Below are 12986 nucleotides of genomic sequence, written 5' to 3' on the forward strand. Positions count from 1 at the left end.
ATGCACCCTAACCTTCTATAGCAACCTTTTGTGAGGCACCTTATCAAACGCCTTTTGGAAATCTAAAAACACCACATCCACCGGTTCCCCTCTATCTACTGCACTAGTCACATCCTCATAGATATCCAATAAGTTCGTCAAACACGGCTTCCCCTTAACGAATCCATGCTGCGTCTGCTCAATCAAACCATTCTTTTCTAGGTGCCTCGCTACTTCTTCTTTGATGACGGATTCAAGCATTTTTCCAACTACAGACATTAAACCAACTGGCCTATAATTCCCTGCCTTTTGTCTGCTACCTTTTTTAAACAGCGGCGTAACATTAGCCATTTTCCAATCTTCCGGTACTTCTCCAGAGTCCAGCAAATTTTGATAAATAATTACTAAGGCATCCACTATCACCTCTGCCATTTCTTTCAGAACCCTGGGATGCATTCCATCCAGTCCTGGTGACTTGTCCACCTTCAGTCCCATTAGTCTATCAAGCACTATCTCTCTAGTGATAGTAATCGCATTTAGGCCCTCATCTCATTAAGTAGGGATCTTTTATTACAGTTGCACAGGTTGTTGGTGAGATCACATCTAGAGTATTGTGTACAATTTTGGACTCCTTATTTAAGGATATAAATACATTAGAAATAATTCAGAGAAGTTCACTTGAGTGATACCTGGGATGGAGAGTGGGTTATCCTTTGAGGAAAGGTTGTGTAGGTTGGGACTGCATCTGCTGGAATTTAGAAGTTGAGAGGTGACCTTATTGAAATATACAGGCTGGCGTTTTACTGGTCCATCCGCCTTGGGAATCGGAGCTGGCGAGCGGCAGACAACAGGAAGGTCCGTTAATCTTGGGCAGGATTTTACAAGTTTCGGGGTGAGCGAGGCTGTAAAATCCTGCCCATAGGATCCTGAGGTGACTTGATGGGATGGATGCTGAAAGGTGCTTCCCCTGTCGGGGAGACCAGAACATTAAAAACTAAAAAGGTCTCCCATTTAAGACAGAGAATAACTTTTCTCTCTTGGGGGGGTCATGAGTCTTTGGAACTCATTTCCCCAGACAGCAGTGGAGGCAGAGTCAATGAATAATTTTAAAGCAGAAGTAGGTAGATTCTTGAATAACAAGGGAGCCCAAGGTTATTGGGAGTAGGTGGAATATGGAGCTAATGCCACAATCAGAGCGGCTATGATGATATTGAGTGGTGGAGCAAGCTAGTGGGGCCAAATAGCCTATCCTGCTCCTAATTCATATGTTCATAAAAAATTCCTTTTCATTTAGTTTTGGATTATATGGTATTGCAAAATAAGAACATTACTGTGATAGGAATCTAGCAGAATGGCTCCAAAAAATGCCAGATCCCAGATATAGCTGGTCTCAAAGTTAGTTAGGATTCTGGCCTTGAATAGGGAAAAGCCTCCTGTTCCAAAGCCTTTGGCATGCTCTTCCCTATGTTGAGAGTTTTCACTACCTTACGCCTTAAAGGAGCTGGTGGTAGATTGGTATACTCAGTGAAATGAAATGTAACAAACACCAGAAAGATTAAACTAGGTCCCAATCACAAAGAAGTGCCATATAGGAAAGTACCTTGATCACAGGAGGACAGATACCCCTTTAAAAATGTATACATTGTCCCCTCACACGGGAGCAAAGGATAGAACATTATAGGATCTCCTGATGGGGTAAGTTATGGGTAACTCTCTGCACAGCTGTTAGACACTGGCAGCATGAGAGTGGGGCACCAATTGTACCAATTACTCTCACTCACCACAAACTGCAGTGCAGTCAGTGTGAGAAGGCCAGGTGGACATGATGCCCATATGTTTCTGGAGTGTTTAAAGATACCTTGATTCACACAGAATCCTACAGTGCAGAAGGAGACCATTTGGCCCAACCAGTCTTCAGCTACCATAATCCCACCAAGGCCCTATCTCCATAATTGCCCGTGCATTTACCCGAGCTAGCCCGCTGACACTAAGGGGCAACTTAGTGTGGCTAATCCACCTAACACTTACATCTTTGGATTGTGGGATGAAACTGGAGCACCCAGAGGGAACCCACACAGACTTGGGAAGAATGTGCAGACTCCACACAGACAGTGACCCAAGCTGGGAATCGAACCCAGGTTTTAGGTGCTGTGAGGTAGCAGTGCTAGCCACTGTACCACCATCCCGCCACACCTTTGCTCTTGAATCAATACATCTTACACTCTTGATCCTTCAGTTTAGTATTGGATTTCCAACAGCCACTCATAAGTCTGAAAGGATTATAGTCTTAAACATCATTCGAACTAAAAGTGCCTGAATTTGAACTAGTTGCGGGCATCTGAATGTGTTGACTCTGCGGAGAACGAGAGAGATCCAGTAAATTTGAGGCTTGTATTGGCTGCTCAATTCAGCACGATTCCAAACCTTTATCTCAAAACCATCTCCCAGAAGAGAAATCAGGCAGGTAACAATCGTCGATAGCGGGAGAATAGTGTGCAGGTCAGATTTCCTCATTCTCTATCTTTTTGTGTGGTGGTGGTGGTGGGAGGGTGAAGGGGGTTACATTTCAATTTTTCCCATACATCGGGGGCATGAGGTGGTGTTGGAGGCAGTGAGCACATGTTGGAAAGATAAAGTTTGACACAACATTAAACATGAATGTCAGAAAAGGAGCTGATGTATGAAAAGAAACAAGTTACAGGCAAAGGAGAAATGTCACAACAATAAATTTGTCATTTAAAAGATGAATAATAAATAAAGACAGCCATTAAAGTATGAAAGGGTGAGAGACTGTTGCTGAAATTTTATCACGACTCCCGCCCTGGAATCGGGGCAGGCAAGGTGGTAAAATTCCAGTATGTGTATCCAGCTTATTCCCTGTCTCAGGGTGCTGGTTCACTCACACACACCCAGTGGGTGAGAGTGCCTTTTGGTGTGTGGGGATGAGGGTGAATGAGAACCATGTGACTGGGATTGAGCCAGGCTCACACTCTTTCCCACAACCCCATGCACAGACACACACATAGATGCACTCACACTGCTGCACTCACGCTCATTCACTCACCCACATTCCATCACTCTGTCACCCACCCTCACTCACACAGCCTCACTCACAACTACTGTCCCACACACTTACACCCATCCCCACATTCACTCACCCACTTACCATCACCCTCACAAATATGGGTTGGGAGTAGTGGGGGTGGGGGAACCAGCAGAAAGGAGACCTGGAACGAAGCCTGAGGTCCAGCACTGAATGAATGTGATGCTTGCTGAGTGGAGTGCTGAGAACCAGGGGCAACACAGGAAAAAGGAGGAAATGTGAGGAGAACCGAAGGAATGTGAATCCAGCTGAGCCAGAACACCAGGAGTGGGGGGAAATGTGGCTGGAGCTGGGCCAGAGCAGTGAGAGCCAAGCCAGAGCGCCACCAGTAGTGGAAAGTGACTGAAGCCCAGGGAACCGTAATGAGTGTACTTCAGAGTTTATCTATCTTCACCTATCAGTCATGGCACGGTGGCACAGTGCTTAGCACTGTTCCCTCATAGCGCCAGGAACCCGGGTTCAATTCCTGGCTTGGGTCACTGTCTGTGTGGAGTTTGCACATTCTCCCCATGTCTGCATGGGTTTCCTCCAGGTGCTCTGGTTTCCTTGTGCACTCCAAAGATGTGCGGGTTAGGTTGATTGGCCATGCTAAATTGACCCTGGTGTCAGAGGGATTAACAGAGCAAATATATGGGGTTGTGGGAATAGGACCTGGGTGGGATTGTGGTCAGTGCAGACTAAATGAGCCGAATGGCTTTCTTCTGCACTATAGGGATTCCATGGGGTGGAGTTGCCGGCGTTGGCCTGGATTAGGCACAGTAGGTAGTCTCACAACACCAGGTTAAAGCCCAACAGGTTTATTTAGTAGCACAGGCTTTCAGAGCACTGTCCCTTCATCAGGTGAGTGCAGGATTTGTTTCACAAACAGGGCAAATATAGGCACAAACTCAATTACAAGATAATGGTTGGAATGTGAGTCTTAACAGGTAACCAAGTCTTTACAGGTGTAGACAACGTGAGTGGAGAGAGGGTTAAGCACAGGTTAAAGAGATGTGTATTGTCTCCAACCAGGACAGCTAACATTCGTTGCTCCTCCAATCGCAGCCTGTTTTTCTGTCATATTTGTTGCTGCTAGGCTCACTATTGAGCAAACACAGCAGAGGAGCAGACATTCAACGGAGATGTCTCACGCAGAAATTTTCCAACTCACTGACCCCTCTTATCAGTATTTTGAACAGACCCTCCATGGGCCGCAGGAAGGGGCTTTAAGGCCAGTCGGTTGGACAAGCCTGCTCTAGAGTATACTGTGATTGATAGATTGATGGACTAAGAGAATTAAGCAAATGGGGACAAAGGTGGAGTTAAGATGAAAAAATTACCCATGATCTTATTCAATAAAAGTGAAGGCTCGAGGAACAGAACGAAAAGCTCCTGCTCTTATTTCTTATTCTCTCAACCACGAGGACCACAATTACTTCCTGTTCACACAGTAAGAAACTTCAATGCCTTCTTCCAGCACGTTTTTCAGATAAGCATCAGTTTCTGAAAATACAGCTATATAAAAATGATCAGTCTTGATACAGAAGAAGGTAACCACACGCAGAAAAAAGATGCCACCTTCCCAAAGTGGTCATTTACCTAGGACATAGATCTTATTGCCCTTGATGAAGGAAGAGGCTGCGTACTGTGGTGTTGGCATCGGTGGGAGAGGTTGCCAGTGATCCCTGGCTGGTTCATACACACGTACCAGTGCCTGCGGAGCAGCATCTGAGCCCATTCCTCCCAAGGCGTACACCCTGCCATCTGAAACATAATCCACATAATCATGTTAGCAGCAGAACGATGCAAGGATAGCTGAAAGCAATAGCGTTATAATTGGATACAATATGATTACAATGACTCACACACTCTAATAAGTGTTCAAGATTTGGATTGGCACTTTTGTGGTTAAATCCTACCTGATCAAATGCATTTGTGTTGACTTTTCACAAGACTGTCTGCAAAAATAATATTGATCAAATGTAGTTTCAATATATTGAATTGCTATAACTTAAGGCTTTATTCAGGAATTATTCCTTATTTATATTGACTCTTGCTTGTCTCTTGCAGATTGCACATAATGAATGTTTGTACTATACTGGATTAGTGCTGTTTTTATGGCGAAACATGTCGATTCTTCTCAAATCAGGCAATATACTTACGGCGTTTACATAGTACCATAGAAGCCCTACAGTACAGAAGGAGGCCTTTCGGCCAATTGAGTGTGTGCCAGTCAATTTAGCATGGCCAATCAACCTAATCTGCACATCTTTTGACTGTGGGAGGAAACTGGAGCACCCGGAGGAAACCCATGCAGACATGGGGAGAATGTGCACACAGACAGTGATCCAAGGCCAGAATCGAACCTGGGACCCTGGCACTGTGAGGCAGCAGTGCTAATCACTGTTGCCTGGCCTTCTGTGCATTCGTACTGGGTATCACAGGCATGGCATCAAACCTGATTCAACAAGTTCATCTCATTTCATGTTTGCTTGACTTGACCAATGCCAAGATCTATATTAGCATCCACTGGGACGGCACGGTGGCACGCTGGTTAGCATTGCTGCCTCATAACGCCAGGGACCCAAGTTCAATTCCAGCCTCGGGTGACTGTCTATGCGAAGTTTGCACATTCTCCCCGTGTCTGCATGGGACGGCCTCAACCGGGATCTTGGGTTCATGTCACACTATCTGTAACCCCACAAGTTGAATGGGCTTGCAAAATCTCACTAACTATCCTGGCTGGAGACAATACACATCTCTTTAACCTGTGCTTAACCCTCTCTTCACTCACGTTGTTTTAAGACTTGATTACCTGTAAAGACTCACATTCCAACCATTATTTTGTAAATTGAGTTTGTGTCTTTATATGCCCTGTTTGTGAACAGAACTCCCACTCACCTGACTAAGGAGCAGTGCTCCAAAAGCTAGTGGCTTGTGCTACCAAATAAACCTGTTGGACTTTAACCTAGTGTTATGAGACTTCTTACTGTGTTTACCCCAGTCCAACACTGGCATCTCCGCATTACTGCTGCCAGGATGTCAGGCATTAACCTGAAGCTAGAACAAAGTTTGGTTGCACACCAGCTAGACATAGACAGAGCGGAACCCATTGCAAATGTGGTACATTTCTGAATTTATACACACCATGGGGAGGCCTGCTATCTTGGAAATGTTGTGTGTTCACATTCTGCCTCCTTCTCTCTGGGAAGAAAGAATGGACAGTATTCCCCTTTCTTTGCATAGAGAACATCAATGACCTATTCTTGTACAACAGTGGATAGTAAACAAGGACATTTTAGAGATTGTTGCAAGCTCCAGTGTGAAAGGGGCCCATGCAGGGAAGTTCATGCTTGTGGTCACCTCTGCAGCTACTGGCAATGTTATCACTGTCCTGCCGTGAGGTTGTAGAAATGATTGTAATGGGTGGAGGATTTCAGTGAGCACAGTCACACAGAGATGTCACACACACTCTTCCTAGCTTAGGCTGAAGTGGGAGCATTTCTCCTTGATGATCCTCCCTTTCCTCGTCCTCGCTCTCCGAGGAGCTTGTTGTCTTTGTCATTCTCCCTGTTATGCTGCAGACGGAGGAAAATGAAAACTACAGCACCCATTGTTGGGAGCAAGTGATCAGAGCAGAATCCTTAAAGTCAGAATACAGGCCTTCAGTCTGTGCCACACCATTCCCTGCAGACTTCACCTCATTTAATTAACAGTACAAACAATCAAATCCTTCTATTCGTCCAGAAACATGTGAAAATCAATCAGCAACTAACACAAAAGTAGATGATGAGCCCTTTAAATAGCACAACAACATACTATGTTCAGCTCTGTGAGACTAAGAGAGGGCATTAACTGGAGTGTTGACATCAGAAATGGCACACAGAGCTTTTGCTTTGATTTGATTTGATTTATTATTGTCACGTGAATTAGAAAAATATTGTTTCTTGCGCACTATACTAACAAAGCATATCGTTCATAGAGAAGGAAATGAGAGAGTGCAAAGTGTAATGTTACAGTCATGGCTAGGGTGTAGAGAAAGATCAACTTAATGCAAGGTAAGTCTATTTAAAAATGTGACAGCTGCAGGGAAGAAGCTTTCTTGAGTCAGCTGGTACGTGACCACAGACTAATGTATCTTTTTCCCGACGGAAGAAGGTGGAAGAGACTGTGTCCAGGGTGTGTGGGGCCCGTACTTATGCTGGCTGCTTTGCCAAGGCAGCAGGAAGTGTAAATAGAATCAATGGATGAGAGGCTGGTTTGCATGATGGATTGCGCTACATTCACGACCTTTGTAGTTTCTTACTGTCTTGGGCAGAGCAGGAACGATAACAAGCTGTGATACAACCAGAAAGAATGCTTTTTATGGTGCATCTGTAAAAGCTGGTGAGAGTCATAACTAATTTTCCTTAAGTTACTGAGGAATCGCACAAGCTGTCTGCTCTGCATGCTCCTAGCACCTACGCTAATGACCCCAGACAAAATACTGTCCAGGATACACCAGAAGTATGTGTATCCGACACTGAGCAGTGAGAATTTCCTGTCTCAGCATCTCTTACTTACCATTTGCCATTCTGGTGAAAGAGTCCTTTGCTGCGAGCTGTCACAAATCATCAATCCATTTAAAAAATATTGCCGCATTGAGGTCATGGAAGAAATCTCCCCTTATATCCTACAGCATGTTTCATTAAATGAGTGCTTGTGTTTGACACACTGGGGATAACTTTGAAGTCAGGAAAATAAAAATGATAAGAGTTATACAGAAGGTGACTGATTAAATACTGCCTGTTTCACAATGCACCCAAAGACAAAATTATGCACACACGATGCAAGTGGCAACTGCATCACTTTGATTCAGTCAGAACTTCAGTTTATTTGGCTCTGTTACTGAACTGATTCTTTAATGTGTTCCTATCTTCATTACTTCCCCAGGGAATTATAGTTATTTTGGATCTTTTTTTTCGCCAAGTGCCAACGGGACAGCAGATTATAAATATCAGCTTCCAATGCAGTACACAAGGGGCTTGAATAAGGAAACCCACCAACGTTTGGATACTTGGGCAAACTAGAGATTAGTTGGTGGGGGTATTCGCAAACAGCTATAACCTCTCTTTACAACAATCTGAGGTCCCTATCTGCTTCAAGAATTCGACAATCATCCCAGTACCAAAGAAAAGCCAAGCAGCGTGCCTTAATGACTAAGGTCTGGTGGCTCTGACATCCATCATTATGAAGTGCTTTGAAAGGTTAGTCACGGCACGAATCAATTCCAGCCTCCCAGACTACCTGAATCCACTACAGTTTGCCCCTATCGCTACAACAGGTCCACAGCAGACACCATCTCCCTGGTCCTGCACTCAACCCTGGAACATCTAGATAACAAAGCCACCAATGTCAGACTCCTATTTATTGACTACAGCTCAGCCTTCAATGCCATTATTCCTATGAAACTCACCTCCAAACTCCGTGGCCTGTGCCTCCGCTCCTCCCTCTGTGACTGGATCCTGAACTTCCTGACCCAAAGACTACGATCAGTAAGGATAGGCAACAACACCTCCTCAATATCAGTGCCCCACAGGCTGTGTTCTCAGCCCCCTGCTATACTCCTTATACACCTATGACTGTGTGGCCAAATTTCCCTCCAACTTGATTTTCAATTTTGCTGACAATACCACCGTAGTGGGTCAGAACTCAAACAATGATGAGACAGAGTACAGGAATGAGAGAATCTGGTGAACTCGTGCGGCAACAATAATCTCTCCCTCAATGTCAACAAAATGAAGGAGATCATCATCAGCTTCAGGAAGCTAGACAAGAACATGCCCCTGTCTACATCAAAGGAGACAAAGTAGAAAGGGTCGAGAGCTGCAAGTTTTTAGGTGTCCAGATCACCAACAACCTGTCCTGGTCCCGCCCTCTCCACTTCCCAACACTACCAACACCTCTACTTCTCAGAAGACTAAGGAAATTTTGCATGACTCTCATCAACTTTTACAGATGCACCATAGAAAGCATTCTTTCTGGTTGTATCACAGCTTGGTACGGCTCCTGCTCTGCCCAAGGCTGCAAAAAATTACAAAAAGTCATGAACGTAGCCCAATCCATCAGCCAGCCTCCCATCCACTACCCGCTGACTTGAAAAAGCATAAATAAGGATCCCACGCACCCCGGACATTCTCTCTTTCACCTTCTTCCATCAGGAAAAAGATACAAAAGTCTGAGGTCACGTACCAACCTATTCAAGAACAGCTTCTTCCCTGCTGCTGTCAGACTTTGAATGGACCCATCCTGCATTAAGTCAATCTTTCTTGACACCCTAGCTATAACTGTAATACTACATTCTGCACCCTCTTGTTTCCTTCTCTACCAATGGTATGTTTTGTCTGCATAGCACGCAAGAAACAATATTTTTCACTGTATGCTAATATATGTGACAATAATAAATTAAATCAAGATCAAATAAAAAAAAACAATCTGTAACCCAATCTTAAAGGTGCCAAAATGTGAAAGGATTATATTTTTGGTGATGATGAAGAATTGTTTCCTGAAAAACTTTGGAAAGTGCAAGTGAAATTAAGGAGTGAATTGTGTTGTGTGATTAGCACTACACAACAAAACACCAGCAGCAAGGCAGCTTAGTGCAGTCCACTCATTAACATGATTTCTGCATACAACCAGCACTAATTGCACTAATTGCCGAAAACACTTCAGGGAGCCCTAAAATCTTTACTTGCTAGCAAGATTTATTGTTTGTGGCACACGCCATGACAAAACAGGGAGCTACGGGGCATCAGTAACAGGAGAGCAGGCCCAAGAATTTGAGCAGTGTTGCAGAAGTTAAATGTTCTACCATATTCCTATCACTTTCTATCATCTAACAATCTCCATCAATCAGGACTCATACTTGACATTCATACACTTAACCTCATTCTCACACACTTCTTTAAAATTCATTCATGGGACAGCATTTATTGCCTATCCCTAATTGCCCTTGTTCAGAGGACAGTTGAGAGTCAACCATATTGTTGTGGCTCTGGAGTCACATGGAGGCCAGGCTGAGTAAGAACTGCAGATTTCCTTCTCTAAAGGACATTCGGCACCTTTGCAAGCTTTACACTCACAACTGACGGCTTGCACGCACTGCAAACTATTCAATTATGACAGCCACATCACCCCAAAATATTGCAGTGGGTGTTGTACCCACTGACACACTTCTCCCTGTAGGAGAAGGTGGTTCATAGCTGGAGTAGCAAGAGCTAAACAGGGGGGTGAGAAAGGCCTTCATGCTCTAACTCCAGAGAAGAGATTGTGCTGACCATTATCAGAAAAGCCACTTCTGACCAGCAACAGGCCGAATCTATTGAAAGTGACTGCTTCCTCGTATCTGATCCAGAAGTACTGAAGTCAACAAAAATTCTTTACCTAAACACAAAATGCTGTAGATGCTGGAATCTGAAACAACAACAGAAAAATCCTGGAAAATCTCAGCAGGTCTGACAGCATCTGTGGAGATGCTCTCTCTGCTCTACTTGGCTCCACTCTCTCCACAGACCTGCTGAGATTTTCCAGCGTTTTTCTGTTTTTGTTTAGAAGCACCGAACTACAACAGTTTGTTCAGAATTCTGAAGATTGAAACAAGGATGGAAAGCACCATAAACATGTAGTATCTTAGCAACAACCTGAGGAAATCAACCAGTAACAAACCTGCAAATAGTTGTTGCTACTTTTAAGTAACTGGTTTTGGAGGGGGAGGGGGAGTGAATGATGGTCCTTCATGCTGCTTAACATACAGTTACTTATGCAATGTAGTGAGATGGGATTGACTTTAGCATTGAACTGCAAAGTGGCATGACTGGTATCAAATCAAAGTTACACACTGATGGATATCATGACCTAGCTCTACATGTACTCCTGGGAGACATTCATTGCATGAGCACTGAAGTATTTGACAAGATGATATTTGCATGCAGTGTGATTGGGGATTTCCAAAGGCACTCTTCACTCCCAAAAATGGACACTACTGACCCCAATTTCTTACCTTAAGTGGGCTACATGGCAGGAAAGAAAACTAGACATTGGTTCTCTCATGAAAAATAGAGTGATTGGAGCAGTAAAGGACAGAGATGACATTACAATTAACCTAAGGAATGAAAGGTTGGGGATGTTAATTGTTTCATCAACTTGCTCTCAGAAGCTAAATAATGAGAGAAGGAAATGTAAAGACAACAAAATTCTCACAGAATCGAAGAATAGAAAAGCAGAATTTTTTTTAAAGATGTGAAACTCTTAAATCTTGCTATAATTGCACAGTAACATCTGAAGTACTGTGTGCAGTTTTGGTCCCATGTTTAAGAAAGGTTATACGTGCATTGGAAGTGGTAAAGTGAAGGTTCACTAAATTGGTCCATGGGACGATGGGGTTAATTAGGATTAATTGGGATTCTCTGGAGTTTAGGCGAACAAGAAAGTAAGTTAAAGTTTATTTATTAGTCAAAAGTAGGTTTACATTCACACTGCAATGAAGTTACTGTGAAAATCTTCTAGTTGCCACATTCCAATGCTTGTTCAGGTCCATTGAGGGAGAATTTAGCACGGTCAATTCACCTAACCTGCACATCTTTTGGACTGTAGGAGGAAACAGGAGCACCCGGAGGAAACCCACGGGGAGAACATAGAACATAGAACAGTACAGGTCCTTCAGACCTTGGTGTTGTGCCGAGCTATGTCCGAACCCAAGGTCGAGCTATCCCACTCCCTATCATTCTGGTGTGCGCCATGTGCCTATCCAATAACCACTTGAAAGTTCCTAAAGTGTCCGATTCCGCTATCACAGCAGGCAGTGCATTCCACTCTCCAACCACTCTCTGAGTGAAGAAAATATGCAAACTCCCCAGAAACAGTGACCCAAGCCAGGAATCAAACATGTGTCCCTGGCGCTGTGAGGCAGCAATGTTAATCATTGTGCCACCATGCCACCACTGAAACCTGGCACATTGTAAAGGGCTTGATAGGGTGGGATTTTCCAGCCCCACCGTAGCGTGTTTTCTGGAGGCAGTGGTGGCTCTCCATTGGCCGCCAGCGGGATCAAAAGGTCCCACCGATGTCATGGGTTGCCTGTCCCACCACCGGTGAACCCATCACAGTGTTCGCTTTTGGCGGGAACAAAAGATCCCGCTGGTGGGAAGGGCTGGAAAATCCTGTCCATTGTTTGGGAAGGTTAAAATATGGGAGGCACAGTCTCAGGATAAAGGGCCAATCATTTCAGACTCAAATGAGGAGAAGTTTCTCTGTGGTTGAAAGTTTCTGGAATACCCGACCTCGGAGGATTGTGCATCCTCCACCATTGGATATATTTAAGGTTGGAATGGGTAGATTTTTGGGGAAAAGTTCAGGAAAATGAAGAACCAATGGGCCACCTGATCTACTGTATTCCTGTTACTATGTTAAGGAGAATATAATAAGACAGCTATACATTTTAAAAAGATCTCGTGAAAACTAGTGCACGCTGGTAAATTAAAGAATAGCAGCAGTCCTTCATGAACAAAGAACTAAAGTAACAAAATGCTAAAGTGATGCCAACTCACCTCATTGCGAGATCTTTAAACCGCATTTGTCACCCAAGTAAGAAAGTTATGCTCTTCTTAATGACTACAGCCCCCCACTAAACCAAAGGGTATAGTTTTTTTATTAGTTCACGAATATGGACAGTACTAATAGAGTCAAAATGTATTGGCCATCCCTTATTGTCTTTGATAAGATCGTGGTGAGCTGCCTTCTTGAACACCTGCACTCTCCCCAGAACTGGAAAATCTCGCCCGAGGTCAATAGATCTTTGCACAATCTGCACCCCCACCCCCCACCCCACCACTCCGCAAGCTATGGTTCCCGTGGTGTGTGGGATGGGAAAATTGCACTCCCCCCACAG

The 12986-nt window shown here is 44.2% G+C and overlaps 1 protein-coding gene across 2 annotated transcripts in view; it reads right to left on the reverse strand.

Moving 5' to 3' along the window:
- Window positions 1-12986, reverse strand: part of klhdc8b (kelch domain containing 8B) — a 91491-nt gene that overhangs the window by 46117 nt on the left and 32388 nt on the right. For both annotated transcript variants that reach the window (XM_080181756.1, XM_080181755.1), the window contains exon 3: window positions 4661-4825. In XM_080181756.1, the coding sequence (XP_080037882.1) occupies window positions 4661-4825 (165 nt within the window). The remainder of the gene's footprint in view (window positions 1-4660; window positions 4826-12986) is intronic.

Source organism: Carcharhinus amblyrhynchos, chromosome 3 (assembly GCF_965287045.1).
Source record: "Carcharhinus amblyrhynchos chromosome 3, sCarAmb.v2.hapA, whole genome shotgun sequence".
In the NCBI taxonomy this organism is placed as follows: Eukaryota; Metazoa; Chordata; class Chondrichthyes; order Carcharhiniformes; family Carcharhinidae; genus Carcharhinus; species Carcharhinus amblyrhynchos.